The sequence below is a fragment of the Monopterus albus genome, unplaced genomic scaffold, assembly GCF_001952655.1.
Source record: "Monopterus albus unplaced genomic scaffold, M_albus_1.0 scaffold87.1, whole genome shotgun sequence".
NCBI classification, from domain to species: Eukaryota; Metazoa; Chordata; class Actinopteri; order Synbranchiformes; family Synbranchidae; genus Monopterus; species Monopterus albus.
Window position 1 is genome coordinate 450057 of NW_018127967.1, and position 21335 is coordinate 471391.

Sequence of the window (21335 nt, forward strand, 5' to 3'; positions counted from 1 at the left end):
TCGGGAGTCAAATCGTCTTTAGTGCATTAATGCAGCGTTATTCATCATGTCGGCAGCTGACTCCTCAGTCAATTAGGAACTCTTAAACCAGAGGGACCTGTGGGTAACCTGAAACTGTGGACTGTCCCTGTCATGATGTTGATGATGTTGAGCCAATCCTCTGAAGTTGACCTGCTCCGGAGCAGGTTAGACGTGCAGCGTAGGTTACCATGGTAATCTAGCCTGATTAAAAGTGAGCCAGTGTCATGGTACTGGAAAACCTGAGCTGAGCCAAAGTGAGCCAGAATAGCCACTAATCTCACTTTGTGGCACAGGGCCCAGGTGTCAAAGGTCACTCAAACCCTGCTTTGCAGTCGTGTCTCATTATAAAATGAACTTGTGGAATAGTTATTGAATTGTTTTTAAAGTCTATTTTGTTTTCTAGGATCAGGCCAATCATCTCCTGTCCCGCCCTCGACTCCACCTATGCCAGTGCCGTTAACATCCACTGCGCAGGCTCCCTCACCCATGAGCCAGTCCCCTCTCATCCTGCAGCCCCTCGCCTCTCCCCTGCAGGTAGGAGTCCCACCAATGTCCCTACCAATCATCTTGAACCCTGCCCTCATCGAGGCCACATCCCCTGTACCACTGCTTCCTGGTCCCAGACCTACGAGCCCCTCTGATGAGGTCCAGTAAGCTACCCCACAGCCCCATTGCCTGGTCTTTATGAACTGGACTGAACAGACTTCAGTTCCCTCTTCAAAAGCTGTTTGTCACCAGTTTATTAAAATGTTGAAATATGTGCGAGAAGACTAACTACTGGTGGGTCGACACCTCATATATGCCATATGTTGGTTAAAAAGGGTTAGGTGAGGGGTAAGATTAGACTTCAACATCTGACACTGTTAAAATACCATTAGTTGCTGGTGTACCATGCATCTTTGTGCCATTCTTGTGCTATAAATTTTCTAATTACTGTGGATAAATGACTAAATGTGATATGTCCAGATATTCAGGAACTGAAAATTAAGGAAGACATTCCTTCTTTGAAGAACAGTCCCAGTAAAAGAGTGACGGGTGTCAGTGGGGCTTCACCAGAACAAGCAGGGCTGGCGTTACCACTGAGACCAGAGCTTTCTATTTCTGGTCAGAACATCCTGGGGAGAGTTTGTGTTTTATTACGCACAGGGGGCATTTTACAGGCTGATTCTAGTGTTTATAAACCAAACACAATCACATAACAATACAAAAGATTCAGTATTTCCCTGCCAGGAGGTAGTAGGATACACAAGGGTAAGAATTAAAATATGTACTAACACCTGCCGTGGGGGTCTGGTCTCATGACCTCAGGATCATGGCCCTGGCTGCGGCACTTTTTCCTAAACTTAACTCCTAAATAGCCTTGATAAAAGGGTTATATGTGAGGGTAGAATTAATGCTGACATCACTATCAGGTGAATGGGATTTGGACGATCAGTCTCCAAACACATGATGTTGTTTCAGGAACCAGACGTTTTTTCTAGGAAGAGAAACGAGTGTAGGAGACACTTCTCACCTGAAGGCAGCAGCATGTTTTTTCCTTTCAGAGGACCCCCCCCTTAGATCTGACCTTGATAAGACCATGATGACCTCACGGCTTCACTCCTATGCCTGTGCTACATGGCCACCTATAGGTTTGAGGCAGGGACAGGTTGGATTTTAACTACTGCATGTTGTCGATTATGTTCCAGAGCTTTAATTTCAGTCGGATAAAGTTGGTATTTCACCCGCTATTATCGCCAGTGTCTGAAGACTGTTCAGATAAACAACTTTTTTTTTTTACAGAATGTCACTTAGTTTTGCATCAGAGGCCAAATTTGGCTCTGTTTTGCTGTTACTGGCCAAAGACGGACACTGGCCTGTGATATTTATTCCGACCCATTTTATTTCAATTCAACGTGAGGTTTTTGTCCTACCAACAAAAAAAAAAAACAAGCTCTGATTTCAGGAACCTTATGAATTCCTTCTCCACTGAACACAGGGACTGTGCACACATGAATCCTTGCTCAGTTGGTCTGGAGGTGTCACATTCCACAATGGAGATACTGTACCTGAGGCTGCTGTAAGAGAGTTAAAGATCCATACGGTGATTTCTTTGGTTTATGATAAATCTAACAAATAATTTCAAGCCTGATGTCATTTTATCATGTTTGTGGAGCTGACTGAATACAACAGTCCACAGGTGATGAATGCCCGGGGCCTGAGGATGTCTTACTTGTATTACAGCAGAGTCTGTGGAAGCAACTCCCAGCAGTACCTTAAGACCTGAACACTAAATTGAATCATTCCAGAATATTTCATGTTGGAAATAAATTACCACTTTCATGTATATTGGAAACCATCAGTCTCAGTTTATATGGTTTGAAGTTTTCACCAGGGCTTTCCATGGATAAATATTGGTTGCATAGTTTTAGAGATATAAATTCAGAGGTACTTTGGCACAGAAGGTGCTCAGTTGTGTTTCACTTTCACAACGAGCTCCTCAGCCGCTGCAGTTTTCCTCCACAGATGTCTGACGTTACTGCATGATGATTGTGCCTTGTGTAAAATGACGTGTACCCTGACAAACGGAGATTAATTCACCATTGTAATGCCAAAATGCATCTTTAAGTAGGGTGTAGATGGGGGCACAGTTTCACATCCAGTCAAAGTGGCCCTGGGATGCTCTTAGTCTTGTTTCATGTTATTTATTGGATTGGGAATGAAGAGATGGATTTTTCCACTGCAGTACAGTTGACATGGAGACTGTTTTGTCAGTCAGTAACAACAGCCACTGACTCTGGATGTTTTGTCAAGCTGTTTATTTGTTGTATGGGACTCTTAGATGTATCAGCTGACTCTTCAACAGGAAATGACGAATATAATGTTTGTATATATATATAAATGAAAGGTAATGTACTTTTTACTATGAATAAATATAATGTAAAAAACGTGCTCATTGTGGCGTTAGTTTTTTTTTTTTTTTTTCTTCATCCCCTTAAATACAAACCATATCTTATGGTCTTATGTACTTGCGGTAAAAAAAGATATTTTGGTTTTTGATTTTATAAATTTGCAAACGTTTCTAAACCCGGGGTTTCACTTTACTATAGGATCCTGAGCATAGACCAGTGGGCAAAGATGACCGTTTTAGCCATTTAAAATCAAATTGTGCAAAAAGTGAAGGGGCTTGAATATTTTCTGGAAGCTTCTGCATCTTATTTTTCCTGTGCCAGAGAAAAACTATTAAAGCTCAGTGGGTCACCCACAGCCGAGTGGTTGCAGCACACATTACGTGGACAACGTTGACAGATCAATATGACCAGTGATGTTTGTGGCAGGTCTCCCCCACTCTGTTTCCTGTCCATCTCTTGGTGATTCGCTGTTAAAAAAAGCTAAACTTAAAAAAAACCTCACTAACACTGGGTGACATGTAAGTACAGTGTCCAGCTGTTTGGTTACAAGACTGAGTTCTCATGATATAATCGATGACGTCTACCTGACATTCTACACTGTGTGTTAACACGTTCACTAATGTGTAAAATGTACCACTTTAAAAACAACACTGTTAAAAATGAGATAAAGGTGTTGAAAGTCTGAACAGACCTCTGGTGTAAAACATCTGGGTTTTATTTCAAAGCAGAATGAGAGAGAACCACAGTTTTTATTAAGTAAACTAACTGTATCAGAAACTACAGAGGCCACGGGAGGAACCGTTATATTTGTGCATGTAAATGAATTTAAAAACATCACTGAAACAAGGAACCATAATGGCAAACTGTGAATTTAAACTATCTAACCCATAAAGAAAGCAGTCTGTTGAAGGGACAGGAACATACTGTAAATATGAACAGCACTCCACTCACAAATATTTGTGTTTTCTCTTTAAGTGAGACAGAACCAGACCCCCTACTGTTATGTCACCTATCTACAGCAACAGACAACACTTAGAAAACCACAGCCTTTTAACAAGAATCCTCACTTGGCATCCAGCTTGGCCATTTCCTGAAGGTATATTCCAATACTCTCACTGTCGAACAGCACAAAGTAAATGTTTTTCAGAGACGAGCTGGTGGATGACACAAAATGGTTGGAGATAGCCTTGAGGATGAGCTGGGCAGCCGTTTGCTTTGGGAATCTGTTTCTGTGACAGAGATTCAGGCTGTTAAAGCATTTACACAATCATCACACCATCATTGCTGTTACAATACTAATAATTCTCACAGATGCATGGGGCTGTTTTACAAATGAAAGTCTATTTAAAGTCACCAAAACATGGAACGTTTCAGCAGCTGGCCTACTAGTGATACAAGTCTCTCTGAGACCATGCACACAGTCGGGTTTAGCTGAACTGCCATTTCATTCAGCCTGATCTTTACATTAGCTTCTTTTCTGTTTGGAAGGGTCAGTGGGCATCAGGTGTTCAGCTGGAGTAAGAAATCTGAGATTGAGATAGCTTAGCAGATGCCACAGTACCACATAGCAGTAATGACAGTATTCAAGGCGGTATTATTTCATCTTCTACTATGAGAGTCATAAGATGAAGAGTGGAAACATGGTATACTGCCAGAAACTTGAACCAACATAGTGTCATGTTACAGGCAAAAGTTAAGTCTGGGTTAAACAGTTTGGTTTTGCCTACAGTCGCAGCAGCAATCTATTCAGACATTACACCGACAGTTAGGGTTAGAAAATGAATGAATGAGTCTAGTGACCTGTTTTGCCAATTCTGAGTGGGCAAACAGACAAGCAGCTCTACTGACACACAGAAGGTCTGAGGTGAGCGGCGTGTCCGAGTGGAACTCACCGTCCAGCAGGAAGTGAAGGGAAAGCCACAGACTTGAGTTTCTTCTCCTCTGCTGCTGAGAGGCAGTTTTTCACGGTCTTCTCTAGCTGGTCCTCACACTTGTCTGAGCCCCACTGAGGGACGTTACAGTGGATGATGAAGCGGGCTGCCATTCCACTGGCCTGGCTCACTGCCACTGCAGGATGCAAAGACACAAACACCTGAGGTTTACAGTCAAGTCCTTACACGCACATGCCGCAGGTCTCATGAGACCAGGAACCATATTTTGTCCTATTTAATTCCTTCTTTACTAACTTAGGCCCTCAAGTCCCTATCATCCTTTCAGACTGTTTGTTTTTAACAGTGTCAGAACTGTTGAATGAATGGAACTACTGTTCACCCAAAGGTTTAAAGGATCCTTGGAGAACTAAGTCTGTTGTTTTAGTTTTGGTATGTATGTAGGAGGGAGTGTCTGTGAAAGAACAGGGTGTTTGTCTTAGCTTCGATCTGTTTTCTTATTTTCTTAATCACACAGTCACCAGGTGCCATTTACAAACAGCATCAGTGTCCATTACAAGTCTTCAGAATGAACAAAATGAATGAACTTGAATCAAATGTTTTTGTTTCCTCTATCAGATTTAGAGGCATGACAGGTCACATGGCAGTGGCACAGACCAAAAGTGTCACGCTCATGTCTGTACTGGGAGTGTGTTCAGTCTCACACCGGAAGCACTTGGTGTACAAACAGAGCACAGAGGAGCTACAGAAACCCCTTGGACAAGGGAAACTATGTCCAAACAACAACAACAAATGGTACACAGTGAGGGTACACATGAAATACATGTACTTGTACAGTGTAACCTGTGGTCAAACACAGCAAATACAAACTACACACACTTCAGAAAGAACTGTGAGCTCAGTAGGATTGATGTAACAGACATTCTCCTGTTGTACCTGTCTATATTAGAAGTACAAATACTGCACTTCAGAAATGTCAAACCTTAACACAGTGTTTTATTTTTATTACAAGTTTATCATTTAAAAAAGTTAGAACAAAGTCTGTGTGCTGTGAATGACAGTACAGAAAGAAAATCAGAATCGGCGGGTCAGACAAAACTTTTGAAAATCAGAAACATGATGAAAATTGTAATTGGTGCATCTCTAACTAAAATACTATTTAAAATAATATAAAGAAATATTTCTGTGGATTGAATACTCTGTTCACCAAGTCGGTGTGATGTGTACAACGTCCGCCTACTGAGGTGGGTGATGGCACAGTTACCATCTGTACTAACTGCAGCTCAGGCAGGACGTGTCTCTTCTTGCTGCTCTAAAGTCACTAGTGCAGGCTAGTTCATGCTGCCTGAGCACAGCCACAGGTCAGCACACTTCACTCCCTCTAACCCCAGTGGAACAGAGTTTGCTTGGAGGCCTCACAATAACTGTACAGCTCTTCAGTAAAACACAAAAGCTCTGACAGCACAGCTGACACAGTTTCCCACGTGTAAGGGTTCTGTCCTGGGACAGCCTGTACCTGATGCCACTTCCAATGGCCCCTGTGCTTTGCGCAGCTCCTTAACGCCATCCAGGAACTCTCGGCCTCCTGCCTTCTCCAGGGCGTTGCCTCAAAACAGAACACAGCAGCAGGTGAGCACGGCACCAAGCGGGTAATATGAAGGCTGAAATCTTATCGCACATGAACATGTCTTTCTCACCCACTCCGTCTTTGAGGTCCATCTCAGCATTTGTTGGGTTAATTATCCCTTCCACTTTGATGGTTCCAATTTTACTGATTTCACTCTCTGTCAGTGAAAGCTGTGGATTCACAAAGACAAACTCGTGTGTTGGTGGGTCTTTTACCAAAAATCACAGTAACCAGACACTTAAACCTGTTGTCACTTGGAGGACCCCCACAGTCTGCCTCCTGCTGTGTGCTACATGGATCTGGTTCTGCAGATACTGTCCTAGGTTCATGTGTGAAAATGGCCGGCTCGTACCTTCTGTCCGAGGAACAGGCTCTTTGCCGACAGGATGGTGAACCCATCTCCAAGGCCATCTTCAGCTGTGGAGTTTGGTACAGACTCTTTGTTGTTGTCTGTGTTCTTTGCCTGACGGACAGAAAACAGAGCAGGTAAACCCCACTCACCCTGCAACAGGATTCACAGCTTACACAGGTCAACGATAAAGCTGCCTATCAAATCAACTGAAACTTAGCATCAGTAAGTGTCAACAATCAAAAGGTGGCATCCAAAGTTGGTTAGCTTGTTGGGTTTCTTATGTCATTCTGAGATGTCCTGAGTCTAAACTTTTTAGCTTTATTATAATTTTGGCCATATTGATTTCACCCAGACACACTGGGCACCATGGCATACACTAAAACTTTGGATTGCAGGCACCGTGGAACCTCGGTTTTCGTGATTAATCCATTCGAAAAAGTCCAATGAAAACCGAATCGTACGAAAACTGAAGCAATATTTCCCATCAGAAATAATGTAAATCCAATTAATCCGTTCCAGACACCCAACAATATTAACAAAAATACATTTTATAGATATATTTTTACATACAGAAAACAATGAGAAATAAATATAAATGACTAATGAAATGGATAAATGAACATTTAATATCACCTTTACCTTTATTGAAGACTCTTGTTGGCGTATGGAAGACGGCGAAGAGGGGAGAGGGAGAAGGGGAGGGTATTGTTTGGCGGGATCAGGACTGTCCGGGCTTCAGTTAACATATACATACAACAGTTTACATACACATACCTGTACAGTGGAATCTTGGATTGCGAGTATAATTCGTTCTGGCAATGTGCTCATAATCCAAAGCACTCGTATATCAAAGCAAAGTTCCCCATAAGAAATAATGGAAACTCAGATGATTCCTTCCACAACCATTCATATAAAAATGATTACAGTAATACAAAATACAGTATAAAGTAAAAATAAAACAAATTAACCTGCACTTTACCTTTGAAAAGAATCGTGGCTGGGTGAAGGAGACGAGAGAGAGGAGCTATCTGCTCTCTGTTGGCTCACTGAAATCTTTTTCTTTTTGTGCTACTTTAACAAGGAACCTACTTGCTTTTGCCTCCTTTTGAGGATTTGGCAGAAATATGGCATTGCATTGTCGTTAAACAGATTTATCGTTCATACTGCTACAGCCTTATTCAGGTGGTGCTTTTCCACAAAATTTTGCACCATTTCCCACATTTTACACATCTCCCTTATAAATCTTGAGATGTCGGCCACTCACATACCTCATTCATGCTTCTCGATAATTTCCTTTTTAACTTCCACCATAATCATCTCCTTTTTCTTACCACCTTTCTTTTCGACCTTTATCTTTTCTTCATCGGGGCCATTGTTGCAGTACAGATGTTGACTATATGAGTGAGGCGCGAGAACCATTGGCTCAGTTGTGTCATGATGCTTGGCAGACAAAGCGTACGTACTACTCGTATCGCAAGACCTCACTCATTTATCAAGTTAAAATTTACAAAAAAATTTTGCTCATCTTGCAAAACACTCACAGACCAGGTTACTCGCACACCAAGGTTTTACTGTATTTTGTTAAATGACAGCTAACAGCTAACTATGACCCTGAATGTAACAGCTTAACAAAATAATCTTAGCTCAAGGTCCACTTCATCCATACCACATGGCCTTCAGAGTTTAAAAAGAATTCTGGATGTCTGAACTGCTGGGGCTTGGATTTAAAGCGGTCTTGCCTATAGCTCTGCCATGGGAAGTGGTTGAAAGCTGCAGCAAAAGCTAACAAATGCACCATGGCTACAGATGATTCTGTCAAGACTTTTAAAAACATTTCCAAAATTCTGGTATGAAAAGACATATCAGTTTGGTTCCGGTACCAAAACTCCACCGTTATAGAAAGTGTTCCAGTGATGCCCATGAGTCACTAAGATTTGTATTCATAACAGGGTTTACATTCAGAGCGGCATGAATTCAAGATATCGAGTTGGTGACCTCAGTGTTTTAGCACTGGACATTTTACATGTGGTTACAGAGAGAGATGTTTTTCCTGCTGTTGATGTAACACACAATACCTGACCAACTTGTATGTTCCATAATTGTGATGACTGATGAGAATTCCACTGCAATCACAGAATACACAAGTTACAAAGGTATTGTCCTGCTTCTACTGTGGTCACCTGCTGTCAAAATGCCTTTTGTGATCCAACTAAAACTGTTTGCTATCAGAATGGGCTTCGCAGGATCTAGTTTGTGCGGCTGTTGTAGTGTTGTACTGACAGGTGTTTATGTTTTTCTGTCCACCCCTACTATAACTATGAGGCTAGGCTAAATAAGAGCAACAATAAGAGCAGCTCTTGGTATAATGAAGTGAATTCAGCAGCAGCACAGACTTCAGCCTCCACACTGATCCTACAGTTGGTTCGATTGGCCAATCACTACATAAAGTGAGCACGGGTGTCAGAAAGTAAAGGGAAACTTAACAGCTGCCACCGTCTGATTCCACTGGTGGAAAGGTGCTTTCAGACAGCATTCAACAATCTGACCAGCATTTCCTGTGCAGCATAATGAGGCCTTATTGATCCGTTCTCTCTGTTCTGTTGAGCTGACTGACCTTTGGCTTACGCCCTGGTTTGCCTTTAACCTTCTTTAAGGATTTCATGGGTTTCTTGCTCTTCGAGCGCTCCCCCTGCTTCTCGAGGGTGGATGCCTGGCTGTCCACTTTCACCCGGCCTCCCCTCTTCTTGGAGAGCAGCTCTGGGTGGATCCGAGGCAGAACCCCTCCATTTGATATGATCACTCCCCGCAGCAGCTGATGGACAAAACATTTCAGCAATGAAAAGTCTGATTATGTACTGTCATACAACATACAGCACAATACCACGCATTCTTTGTTCACAACAATGTTCTTCTCTTTAAGAAACCGTGACTTGTCCTGTGCAAGCACATGTCAAAGGGCTGTGGTTGCTCCCAGCAGCTTTTGGATACTTCACGCCTTCTGCAGCTGCGACACCCAGCAGCCATCACTTTGCATACAATCATATAGAAAGGACAATACTTTCAGGCACATTAGGACAGTAGCTTGTTACTAATATAACACTAATTACATAATTATGGGTATTCAAACCCAAACATCATTTCTTATGGATGCACCATTGCATTCATCAGAATGCCGTTAACCCCCCGTCTTCAGTACACTGTACACTACCTGCCCAGCAGACACACACACTTTAGATTAGCTGGTGAACACTGTGATGTGTTTAGCAGCTAAAGAGCCAAATAGTTCTATCAGATTCTGGTTACGCAGCTTTTACGTGTGTACTTATAGAGCTCATTATTTTCCATTATCCATCACAGGGCTGACACTCAGAGACAACCATTCACAACAATGAGCACCTTAGAGTCACCACTGCTTTTGTTTTGTTTTTAATTACTGGTGGTAATTTTGGCAATTAAAAAGTTTCATCTAAAATTTGGCTTTTAATTGGATTAGATCCAGTTAAACAAACACTAATAATTTTCCACTGCTTGTATCTCAAAATGATACAAGCAGTGAAAACGTAGGGCTGCCCCATGAACATCGACTAGTCAGATTCACCAGACCCGTCGACTGACGCATCAAGCCTGTGATGGCCTCTATCAACTTCCGGGATATGACTGTGCAGATGAGTATCTCTGGTCTGAGTTTCTTTACATCGACACAAAGCGCTAGCCAGTAGCTGGGTTCCAGATTAAAGAGAGGCGATCAGGGTTCCAGTGGGTGAGAAAGTCGGGATTACATAGTTGTGTTGTCACGCTATACCTCAGAAACAAATTTTCACTCCTTCCCATCAGTACTGCATCAAGGGTTCTACAGCTAACCAAGACAACTTCAGTCCTACAAAAACACTCGTGTGTGTGTGTGTGCAGTACACATGTTCAGTCGGGAGACTTCATAGTGACTGCTGGGGAACTGAGGAGACTACAAAAAAAGGGAGTATTCCGGTTCTCTCCTCCTGGAATGAGCTAATGTTTGGGAGTGTTGGCCAAGGCCAGAGAGCCATGTCCTGGATTCTGACTCTGAGATGGAAACAGCGGCACCTGGTCATGATTATGATGATCATGACTGTGTGACTCCTGTGACAGCAGGTGAGATGGCCAATGACAATGAAGCCTTGCATTGGAAGATTAGGGAGCTCCAACACTAGCTGGAAGTGCTACAGCTGCAAAACCATTTCGACATACATTGATCTTGGCAGGGTCAGATGAGGACATATGTTTTTCACACTAGGCTGGCTCATAAGGATTTGGGAATAGCATTGCACCTGGCAGATTGTTATGTACGAGTTTGAATAACATGTCATTCGAGGAAGCTACTTTTATAAAATGAAGTCTAACATAACTACATATACATCTTGAACCCTTTGTCCCTTTTGCTCCTCGGGCTGAGCTTGCCACTTGTACCAACCTATGTACACTGCTGATGGTAATCTTCAGTAGGTCTTCTGGGCATCTTGTTTAAAACAAAATGCTAGCCATCTTCCAAACTTCATTTCCTCTCACTTGTGTCTTGGGAATGGAAGTGTACAACCACACTGAAGAAAGTAGAAGTAGAAATACGTCACCTTGTGCAACTAGTGAATAGAAGGTAGCCCCAGCCCCCTAGTGTAGTTTGTCACCTTCTTCCCCTCATTTAGTGCCAAGCCGCAATTTGCTCAGTACTTCCCCCTGTGGTCGGGAGGGAACACTTCAATGGTGAACACTGTCCAATGCATGGATGTAGCAAATTGCTGCCAAGAACGAGGAGAAAAAGACAACAAACCCACTAGGACAAGCTACATAGATGTGAGATTTGTACTTTATTAGAAGTGAATATCATGGTCTACTTTCACAAGACAAAAGACTTTAATGGTGGTGACAAAGTGGTTGGTTTTGCAGGTGCACCCGGTTTGTTTCCCCGTCTCCCGTTAAGTGTAACGCACAGCCATTTACCGACTGTTTCTGTGACATGCATCCATCTGAACGGTACTAGGAAGTTAACAAATGCGCTGAGGAAACATTTCAATGAGGAACATAAATAAGAGGAATCATGAATATATATTCTTATATTCTTTAGCAGTGCAAGCTGGCACGTATCAAACCTAACAGCATGCACTAGTGGTTAACTGACCAGAGAAGCTTGTTGCTAAACTAGACTATACCCATGTTTCAGAACAAAAAACTCTTCCCTATAAGAGCATTGTTTCAACAGAAATACAAATGTGCTGCCTGTCTCGTTATTCCAGTATTATAATTAAACCTTGCTCCATATGCAGCTGTATTTTACTGATTTTTAAATGTTCAGAAGTATGTTCCTGTCACTTTTTTGCATTTAATTACTGATGTTAATGTGGTCAAAATCAACAGTGAAATTCAGGCCAGTTGACTTTCTGACAGTCTATACATACAAAAGAACAAATAGTCGAATACCCGCACTAAACAGCTGAGTCCAAGTCGACTGACAAACTCTCAGTCAGGTTCAGCCCTGAAAAACATTGTACACTGCCTGCAACTTCAAGAAACCTTGTGTATTATATAAACTACAATGAACAGTGTCCTTTTGTCTTGTAGCATGAAAAGGCAACTTTTGGAACCCAGTTTGACACTGATGTGCCTCCTTTTTAATAACATGAGCCTACAGTGCTGGTTAAGTGGGGTAGGGATCAACTCCAAAAGCACATTATCACCAAGTCTGAGGTGTTGGCTCTGTTTGTACATGATGATATTTTCTTGAGAAGCTTTACCTGTCGCCTGCTTGCCAGGCTGCACTTGAGGCTGCTAAAATGTTATGTGGAGGGCCTGTCTTAGCTGCACCTGACTTCACCCTTCATTATAAGAGATGCTTTCCCCCCCATTAAAACTGTGCTTCTAACCATAACCCCCCATGGTTAGGTGTTAGGATGAGGTTAGGGTTCAAGTTAAAGGAAACACAACCTCACGGGTGAACAGATCTCAACACCACACCGGTGCTGTTCTCCTTCAGGAGGATCATCAGGGCATCGATCACAGCACACTTGTAGTAGAATAAAGAGAGAAGAGCTCACTTTGCTCCTCATCTTACAGAATTTTGAGGTGTAGGCCTATGTTGGTGCAACTTCACAACCCTCATACCATAATCCTTTAGTTTTCATTTCTCAGGCATGCACCTTGAACCAGCAGCTTGTGCAGTGTGGTCCCTCCTCCTACAGGACTTTAACCTAGCGATTTCGCATAAAAAGGGCCCAGAGAGTGTGACCGCTGACGGGCTATCTAGGTCTTCCTAAGCTTCCTTTTGAATTAAACATAATAGGGGTATGTCTATTCTTGGAAAAGGGGGTGTTACAACTGTCATTATATTATGTGTGCTCTGCCTAGCTGTGTGTAATCGTTCCTCCCATGGTGTGAGTGTGTGTGTGAGATGACTGCCAGCTGGTATGTGATTGTACACAAATATAAATAGGTTGCCAATGGAGGATTGCTTCCACCTGTTCCAGCTCAACACCAATTGGCCATCTGGAGCTGATGGTGGGATATTTAAAGTGGGAAGACGGCCACGCCTGGAGGGATGGCAGAGCTCAATTTCCTCATTTTCCAGCCGGCCCTGCTTCACCTTTAGCGCCACCAGTCCTACACTGATGTGACGCTACAGGTGTATATAATCCCTGGGCGCTTGTAGGGATAGGCTGCCTTTTTGTTTTGTAACAGTTTTCTCCTGTTCTTGATATTTTAGCGAGGTAAGTTTGCTGTTTGTTCCTTTTGGGCAGATATCTTTTTTGTTTTGATTTCCTATAGTTAGACCTTATTTGTTTGCTATTTTGGCCTTTGCCATCCTCAAGCTTAAACCATATCATGTACATTTAAAACACCACCTATTGTAAATAGATTCACATACATATCTGACCCATGGTTCCTTTGGAACATGAGGAACTGAGGTGTCATTTATGCCTTGGCCACCCCAGACGTGGCATATGTTCACCCACTTGTGACTATTCTTCACCTGAAAGGTCTACACACAGATCTTGGTCAGTCACCTGCAGACCACTGTGTTACCTGGTTGAGCTCCTCGTCATTGGCCACAGCCAGCTTGATGTGTCGGGGTGTTATTCTGCCTTTCTTGTTGTCTCGTGCTGCGTTTCCTGCCAACTCCAAGATCTCAGCTTAGAGGAGAAACAACACAATGTGCAAACCCATCAAACATACGTGTACTTAAACATATTTATGTTTCACTTTCCAGATACATTGGAAAGGTTTTAAAAAAGTTCACGTTAGTTGGCATCATGATGACATTATGACTGTGTATCCTGATGTCTCAGGACTTTATCTGACAATCTAATACTGCACTGCCACAGGCGGATGCCAATACCTTATAGCATCTGTATCTCAAAAATGAGTGCCTGTTTTTTCTAAACTTATTATGAGATGTTTTTAAAACACCAACAGTACATGCAATCTATAAAATAAGGTTGTGACATGTGAAAGGAGGTGTGTATGAGCTTGGCAGTCTGATGTGATGACTGATGTTATACAAAATGTGTTGGATATTAATATTTCATAACAGGCTACACAAAGCTGGTTTTGTCTGGAGATTGAATGTTTTGATACAATATGTGATTAAACATATCTGGTAGCCTAATATAAAACAAGTAGCTTTTTTCAAAGTAGCTCTGAGTAATAACGGCTGGCGACCTCTGGTCTAGAGATTTGTTTTTGCAACACGTCCAGCTTCACTGCAACCAACTGGCAGTTATGATGTGCGTCACAAATTTGCAGAATCAATCAATCGTCAAAACTCCTTGAAAAGCTCAGATGCTGCAACCGAGTCACAGACCATTTAGATTCTAGATGTGAACATTTTTAAATTGGCCTTGGTGACAATAAATATATCAGCACAGTAAGCACTGTATAAACATACTACTCTTCTTAGCTGATTACAACAGTGTTATTATTATTTTTATGTACAAAATTGAGATTTTGGTGAATATTTAAGCTTTTAGCATCAGTTCTCATAGATCAGCGCTGTATGTAGCCTCAGGGCTGTAAAACCAAAACATGCCTAGTGTACTGGCCTAGGGGTAGGGGTAGCTTGTGACTATGAAGCAGAAAAGACGTGGAACTCGTGTCCTGGTAATGCTGCAGATGTTGGTTCAACTTTTATTTTGCACCAATTTTTCAACCATGACGGGACAGCTTCAGAGGACACTGATCCATGAAGCATCTAAATGTTTGCTGGGATGTAGCACACACATTCAAATCCTCTGTTTAGTTTTAAAATTAAAACTGACTTCCAATCTTTCCAGTTTAAGGTCTGATGTTATAGAATATGAACCCAGTTTCTCCTCACACCCTACCTGCCAAGTACTCAATGACAGCTGCCATGTAGACGGGCGCCCCCATGCCAATGCGGTATTTGTGCGTGCCATTGCGCAGGTACCTCATCATCCTCCCCACAGGGAAGATGACGCCAGCCCTGGACGACCGCGAGAGCTTCATGGCCTTCTTCTTCCCTCCTCTGGCTGACATTCTGCTCTGGACACAGAGTACAACACAGTGAGTGAAAAACGTAAAGAACCTTTAAGTACAGCAGATTTTTAAACAAACATCAATGCACCTTGGTAGGGTCAGGTCTCCTGTACTGCTAAATAAACAACTGTGTTATCAGTCCACCACTCCAGTACCGTGCTATCAAGAAGACCTCTTTCCAAAGACAGGCTCCTTGTTACTCTGGATAATCCACACAACACACTGGGGCCAGTGTTCAAGCTGTTCCTACTAAAATAGGAGCAAACCAAAGGTTGCTGTAGTTGTTCAGACTGTACATGTCAGATGTTACACAACTGACAAGACAACGGCCATGTTTTTCAGACCAGAGCAAAAGGTCAAAGGGTCTGAAAAGGTGCAAGTTAAATATTTTTTATTTAGTGTTTTATTGTAGTCAGATAATATGACGTCCAGATCTGTTTACACATACATTTACCGTTTCCTTGTGAAAAGTCCAGATGGAATTGTTTGATTTAGGGAAGGTTTAGGTCTTAGCTATTAGTGATGTCATGTTGGCGAACAATCAAAGGCTCATCGGTAGGAACGAAGGGATCCGAGTCCTAATAGAGAGCTGCTCTTTCAATCTTTGTGCCCAAAATATCACTTCCTGTTCTAAATGTACTTCACTGGGAAAGAGACAGAGCAATGGTCAAGCGAGCTAGAGAGTGAATGAAGAGAGGGAGCCATGTTAGCAAAACAAGGCAGTTAATCAGAAACATAAAAGGTATTTTCTGATTGTTTCAGGTCAGTTACTAGAACTACCTGTGGCTCAGGTGGGCTGTTTACATAGTCCAGTGTCATGTGAACAGTTTTTCCCTAAGACACTTATTCCTGAGCAGGGTCATGGGGGGCCAGAGCCAATCCCAGCTGGCACTGGGTGGGAGGCGGGGTCCACCGTGGACAGGTCGCCAGTGCATCACAGGGCTGACACACACACACACACACACACACACACACACACACACACACACTCCTGGGGGCAATTTAGAGTCTGGAGAAACAACATGTATTTAAAAAAACAGACTGAGCCCAGAGACCCTACAGCAAACACCCAGTTTTAGTCCAGATGGTTAGTCACCCCCCCACCCCTGCCCAGTACATTCACCATGGACACATTGAGCAAATGTTGTTTATGAAGAATTTTCCCACCTCCCATGTCAGACAGTCTTCTCACACGCGCAGTAGACTGAGCTCTCCAGAATAGGCCGTGCGCGTTTTGTTGATATCAACAATAACAACAATACACTTTATTATAGTGGAGGCTCATACATTACATGTGTATTACGACTACGGCCTTGGTTGTAACGTGTTTACACACTAAACAAACAGACTACTGTTTTACTACCGTGCACAACCACTACCATGCGCGCCAGAATGGAGCATGTGTCGCCCGGGGACGTGAATGTGAAAGCCCCCCCCCCAGCTCTCCTACATGTACACGGCTGCAGAGAGCGTCGGTTCCGTGTCTCCACCGGCGGACACCGGAGCTCACCGGGCCTACATGGTGCGTGTGCGCACATACCGAGCTGGCGTTACTGTACCGAATAACGCACCAGTGAAGGCAGCAGCCCCCGCGCACATTACACTGGACTTCTAGGTCACAGAAACCGTAGAATGGCTTGACAAGGCCACAACAATGTAAGTCAGCAAAAGCTACGGGGTTGTGTTAGCTCCGCCAGCTAAAGCTGCTGATCCAGCGGACAGTGCGCGGGGGCTCCGGCGTCCCACAACACATCCCGCTACAATAACTACTCGGAGCCGTTGGTTGAAACAGCCCCCTCCCGCCCCTCTGCTCTCATGTAGCCTCCAATCCTCTGCATGTGTGGAGTCACATCAGACGTGGAAAGTAACGTCCCCGTCGATCCGGATATGCGCCGAGCCATGAAAAATGACAAACCCTCCCCAAGTTTCTACCTGTTTTCTCCTCCTTTCTCGCGATTCAGCGTCAGCTCGAGATGCTCCTGCACGGAAGACAGACGACTCCCCCCGTTTTGCTTCGGCTCTGTATATTTGCTGCCCTTGTGCCTAATGTTGTTTTCCAGTCTTAAAAAGAAAAACCCCACAGAGCAAGCAGGAGCAACGTAGCCTGGTCGGAGGCTGGCTCTGTGCTACTGATGCTGCAAAGGGTAAAAATTCAGCACAGGGAAAATACCGAGAAAACGCCCCCTGACCATGGCTTCGACAGCAAGAGGGGGAATGCGGCTGGAATGGAAACGAAGACAGCATTGTGTTTAAAGGCATAACAATATAAACACATTCTTTATTAATAAAAAATCATAGGAGGCCTGGTGACCTGAAATGACCTCACAGAAAGGCCTGTGTGTGTGTGTGTGTGTGTGTGTGTGTGTGTGTGTGGGCCATTTGACTATAAGGCTGTGTAAAATGTGAATGAAACCTGTATGATCCCAAAACCAGGATCCGTCCTCCGTCTCCATGCAGACTGAAGAGGGGAGGGAATCAGACGGAAAAATCCCAGCAGCCTGTTTATGCATCAGAGGAGAAATCACAGCAGCCAATCAGATCACTGCATCCTTGAGCAAGACACTGAACCCCCAGATGCTCCCGGTGATGTCACCGGTGTGTGAATGCGTGAGTGTTTGGGTGTGTGAATGGGTGAATAGTGTGAAAGCTCTTTGAGTGTGCTGTAAAAGAGTAGAAAGGTGCTATACAAGTATAAGACCATTTACCATTCAGCCCTGACAGGCTCATAGAGCTGTGAAGGGGACAACAGCCACATCCATTTACTACTGGGTATCTTACGTTCACTGGTGGAGAGTAACTAAGTAGATTTACTCAAATACTGTACTTGATTACAATTTTGACGTATCTATACTTGAATATTTTCATTTTCTTTTACTTCACACTTTAACATCACTACATTTTAGAGACAAATATTGTACTTTTTACTCCACTACATTTTATAACTTTAGTTACTAGTTACTTTTTAAAATCAGATTAATTAAAAAATACAGTATAATCACAAGACTTTGTTGATCTCTGGTGGAAATTTCACAAGCTACCCAGTAAAGTATTTCAAATTATAGGCATATAAGCTGGTTACAACTAGCTCCACCTTTACCAGCTGCAGCATTAAATATAATGTACACATGAATGTATCAGTGATTATAATCCATCGTATGATATACATTAATGTTAAATGTGCCTTTAAATATGTTTTGATGTTAATACTTTTGTACTTTTACTTAAGTAACTTTTTGAATGCCTAACTTTACTTGTAACTACACTAAGCTATACACTGTGGTATTGCAACCTTTACTTAAGTAAAGAATCAGAGTATTGCGTGGCTGTGTGCAGGCAGGTGGACAGAAAGCAGACCCTCCATCATTCTGAAGTATGAATAGGAACACGTGCATGCCCCTCGTCTGTGTCCATGTGCACACGAGGGTGTGCAATATACATGCATTCAGTTGTTATTTACAAATTGACATTATTAAATGACATTATCATTAAATGGAGATTCAACACACCTGCCCCTCTTCCCTGATTACTCACCAGCTGCACCTCATTAGTCTCCTCCATACTTATACACTGTTCACCAGTCACTCCCCTGCCAGTTCTTTCTCTATCTTCAGGCCAGTGGTTGTTATGTTGTTTTATCACGTTTATGCTAAGATTGTCTTTGTTCTCTCTAGTCCTTGTTAGCACCCTAGTCGTTATCCTGCCCTGCCGTCTCTAGTGTCTTCTTCCTCTTCGGACCTCTCCTCTGGACCCCCCTGGATTTAATCTACACCACCAGCCACCGCCTCCCAGGTCGATGCACAGTCTCCCTTACCCAGTTTATCCCTGCTCTTCTGTCTACAGCCATCATCACCTCCACCTCGACCAGCCCAGGAGTGACCTCTGCGTCCGCAGCCCGGTACATCATCATCCACCATACCACTGACTGGTTTTCTGCTGCTGCTGATCGACACCCGGTCATCTACCTCATTACTCCTCCTGTATATATGTCACTACCTTCACTGTAAATAAACCTCACTGCTTACACCGAAGCCAGCCACCTGGGCTTTTTATCTGCTCGCTCACTCTGTGTTCGAGCGCACCCTAACACCATCTCTCTCCACAGGCATCCTGTGGATGTAGATGGGGCTGTGTGTTCCCTGTCCCTCTCTCTGTCTTTGCTCTGTTTTTTTAATTTAAAGGTTCAGGATTCAACTACACAAGGCAGCAAATCAGTGCCATGTACAGTATATGTTGTGAAAAACAAGGAACATTACTGAACATGTTTAAAAGAAAACTGAAAGTCAAGGTCAAAGGTCAAAGTGTTTATTTGTCACATGCACATTTAGGAAACATGTTTCCCTGTACAATGAAATTCTTACTTTGCCGTCCACATGAATGTCACAAAATACAAATGAAATATAAAGTAGATAAATAAGTAACATCACGTATTTCCTGGTAATAAACTCCTCAGCTGTTTAGGAGTCTGATGGCAGAGGGAAAGAAAGAGTTTTTCAGTCTAGTGGTCCTACACTTCACACTCCTCTCCTGTTTTTATTATATATTTTTCCTCTAGGTCAGATTATCCGGCGTTTTAAGAATGTGTCATGTCATTTTTATGCGGATGATCTTCAAATTTACTGTCCTTTTGATGATTCAGAGTTTCACTTTTTAGCAATATTATTATTAGAGTGGCTGTCTTCCATCAAGAACTGGCTCAATAATAATTATCTTCACATAAACTCCGATAAGACTGAAACTCTTGTTGTTGCTCCTGTTAGTGTTGGACCAGGCGATGTCTCTTGATTGTCATATAAGACAGTTAGTCAGGAATTGCTTTTATCATTTGAGAAATATCTCTAAATTAAGGAAGATTTTATCTAAGGCGGATCTTGAAATGATTGTTCATGCGTTTATTTCTTCATGTATTGATTATTGCAACTCTCTTTTTGTTTGTTGTAATAAGTCTACTTTAAACCGACTTCAGATTGTCCAGAATGCTGCTGCGAGGCTCCTCACAGGAACCTCTAGATCAGCTCATATCACACCGGTTTTGTACTCACTCCACTGGCTACCAGTCAAGGTCAGAGTTGATTTTAAAATTTTAGTGCTGACATTTAGAGCACTACATGGGCAGGTCCCCCGGTATATTACTGATTTGTTGGTTCCATATTCTCCCAAACGTACTCTTCGTTCCTCAAATCAGCCCCTTCTGTTGGTCCCAAAAACTCGCTTTAAATCTCGGGGGGACCTGTCTTTTAAGGTGGTTGCTCCAAGACTGTGGAATGCTTTACCCTTGTCTTTACGTATGGCCGAATCTGTTGAGGGTTTTAAAAAGCAGCTGAAGACACATTTATTTAGACAGTTTTTTAATTGATTAGGTTTACAGATTTTTATGAACTGTTTTTATTCTGTTATTTGAATTGCTTTTAGGTTTTATGTATATTATTTGTGTTCATTATTATTATTACCATTCTGTGATGTTGTGAAGCACTTTGTGATTCTGTCTGTGAAAAGTGCTATATAAATAAAGTTTACTTACTTACTTCTGAACCTTTGGCCAGAGGGTAGGGAGGCGAACAGTCCGTGCTGGGGGTGGGTGGGGTCTTTGAGGATGGAGGCAGCTTTCCTACGCCCTGTGGGGGTAAATGCTCTGCAGAGAAACACTGTCTCACATATTCTCTTTATGGCCCTTCAGCCTTTAAACATGCAAATAAAATTTGCAGGAAAGTTTTTTTTTTTAATCAGAGGTTGTCAAGGAGTCTGGAGGCTACAGCAGAGTGCACATGAAGATGTCTTAGACAGCAGCCTGACAGCTGAGTTCTGTACAGTCTGTAAACCAGCCTGTTAAATAGGCATGAGATAAGATAAGTATGTAAGATGGTCTCTGTGTCTTTAAAATTTAAATTGATCTTATTTTTGAAACAATTCCAAGGTGATAAAATCACAAGTGACCACATTTAATGGTGTGATGTTCAAAAGACTTCTTGATCTATTCCAAGACAAAACCAGTAGATGGCAGAATTCGTCTTACTATGTGCTGAGAGTCACTGCCACGGGGC

The 21335-nt window shown here is 42.7% G+C and overlaps 2 protein-coding genes across 9 annotated transcripts in view; one reads left to right on the forward strand and one right to left on the reverse strand.

Moving 5' to 3' along the window:
• The window catches only part of gbf1 (golgi brefeldin A resistant guanine nucleotide exchange factor 1), a 104720-nt gene extending 102770 nt beyond the window's left edge, over window positions 1-1950 (forward strand). For all 5 annotated transcript variants that reach the window (XM_020607576.1, XM_020607578.1, XM_020607579.1 and 2 more), the window contains one exon: window positions 425-1950. In XM_020607576.1, the coding sequence (XP_020463232.1) occupies window positions 425-675 (251 nt within the window). In that variant the 3' untranslated portion in view covers window positions 676-1950. The remainder of the gene's footprint in view (window positions 1-424) is intronic.
• Window positions 1951-3718: 1768 nt separating this feature from the next.
• On the reverse strand, window positions 3719-17504 carry macroh2a2 (macroH2A.2 histone). 4 transcript variants are annotated; one of them, XM_020607585.1, is made up of 9 exons: window positions 17230-17504; window positions 15126-15303; window positions 13828-13934; window positions 9395-9592; window positions 6781-6891; window positions 6499-6598; window positions 6318-6407; window positions 4805-4979; window positions 3719-4135 (listed from the first exon to the last, which is right to left on the reverse strand). In XM_020607585.1, the coding sequence occupies exons 2-9, from the start codon at window positions 15295-15297 to the stop codon at window positions 3976-3978; spliced, it is 1113 nt and encodes a 370-aa protein (XP_020463241.1). In that variant the 5' UTR covers window positions 15298-15303; window positions 17230-17504; the 3' UTR covers window positions 3719-3975. The 4 variants fall into 4 exon arrangements, with proteins under 4 accessions (XP_020463241.1, XP_020463239.1, XP_020463238.1 ...); XM_020607583.1 differs by having other exon boundaries at window positions 3719-4141; window positions 15126-15298; window positions 17230-17502; XM_020607582.1 differs by having other exon boundaries at window positions 3719-4141; window positions 17230-17501.
• Between the last annotated feature and the right edge of the window lie 3831 nt (window positions 17505-21335).

Excerpts from the sequence above, each read along its gene's own strand:
- macroh2a2 (XM_020607583.1), bottom strand. The coding sequence starts at position 15,297 with ATGTCAGCCAGAGGAGGGAAGAAGAAGGCCATGAAGCTCTCGCGGTCG. Across the intron at positions 6,892-9,394 it reads AACCAGGGCGTAAGCCAAAG|GCAAAGAACACAGACAACAA; the intron begins GTCAGTCAGCTC and ends TCTGTCCGTCAG. Across the intron at positions 6,408-6,498 it reads GGACCTCAAAGACGGAGTGG|GCAACGCCCTGGAGAAGGCA; the intron begins GTGAGAAAGACA and ends TTCTGTTTTGAG.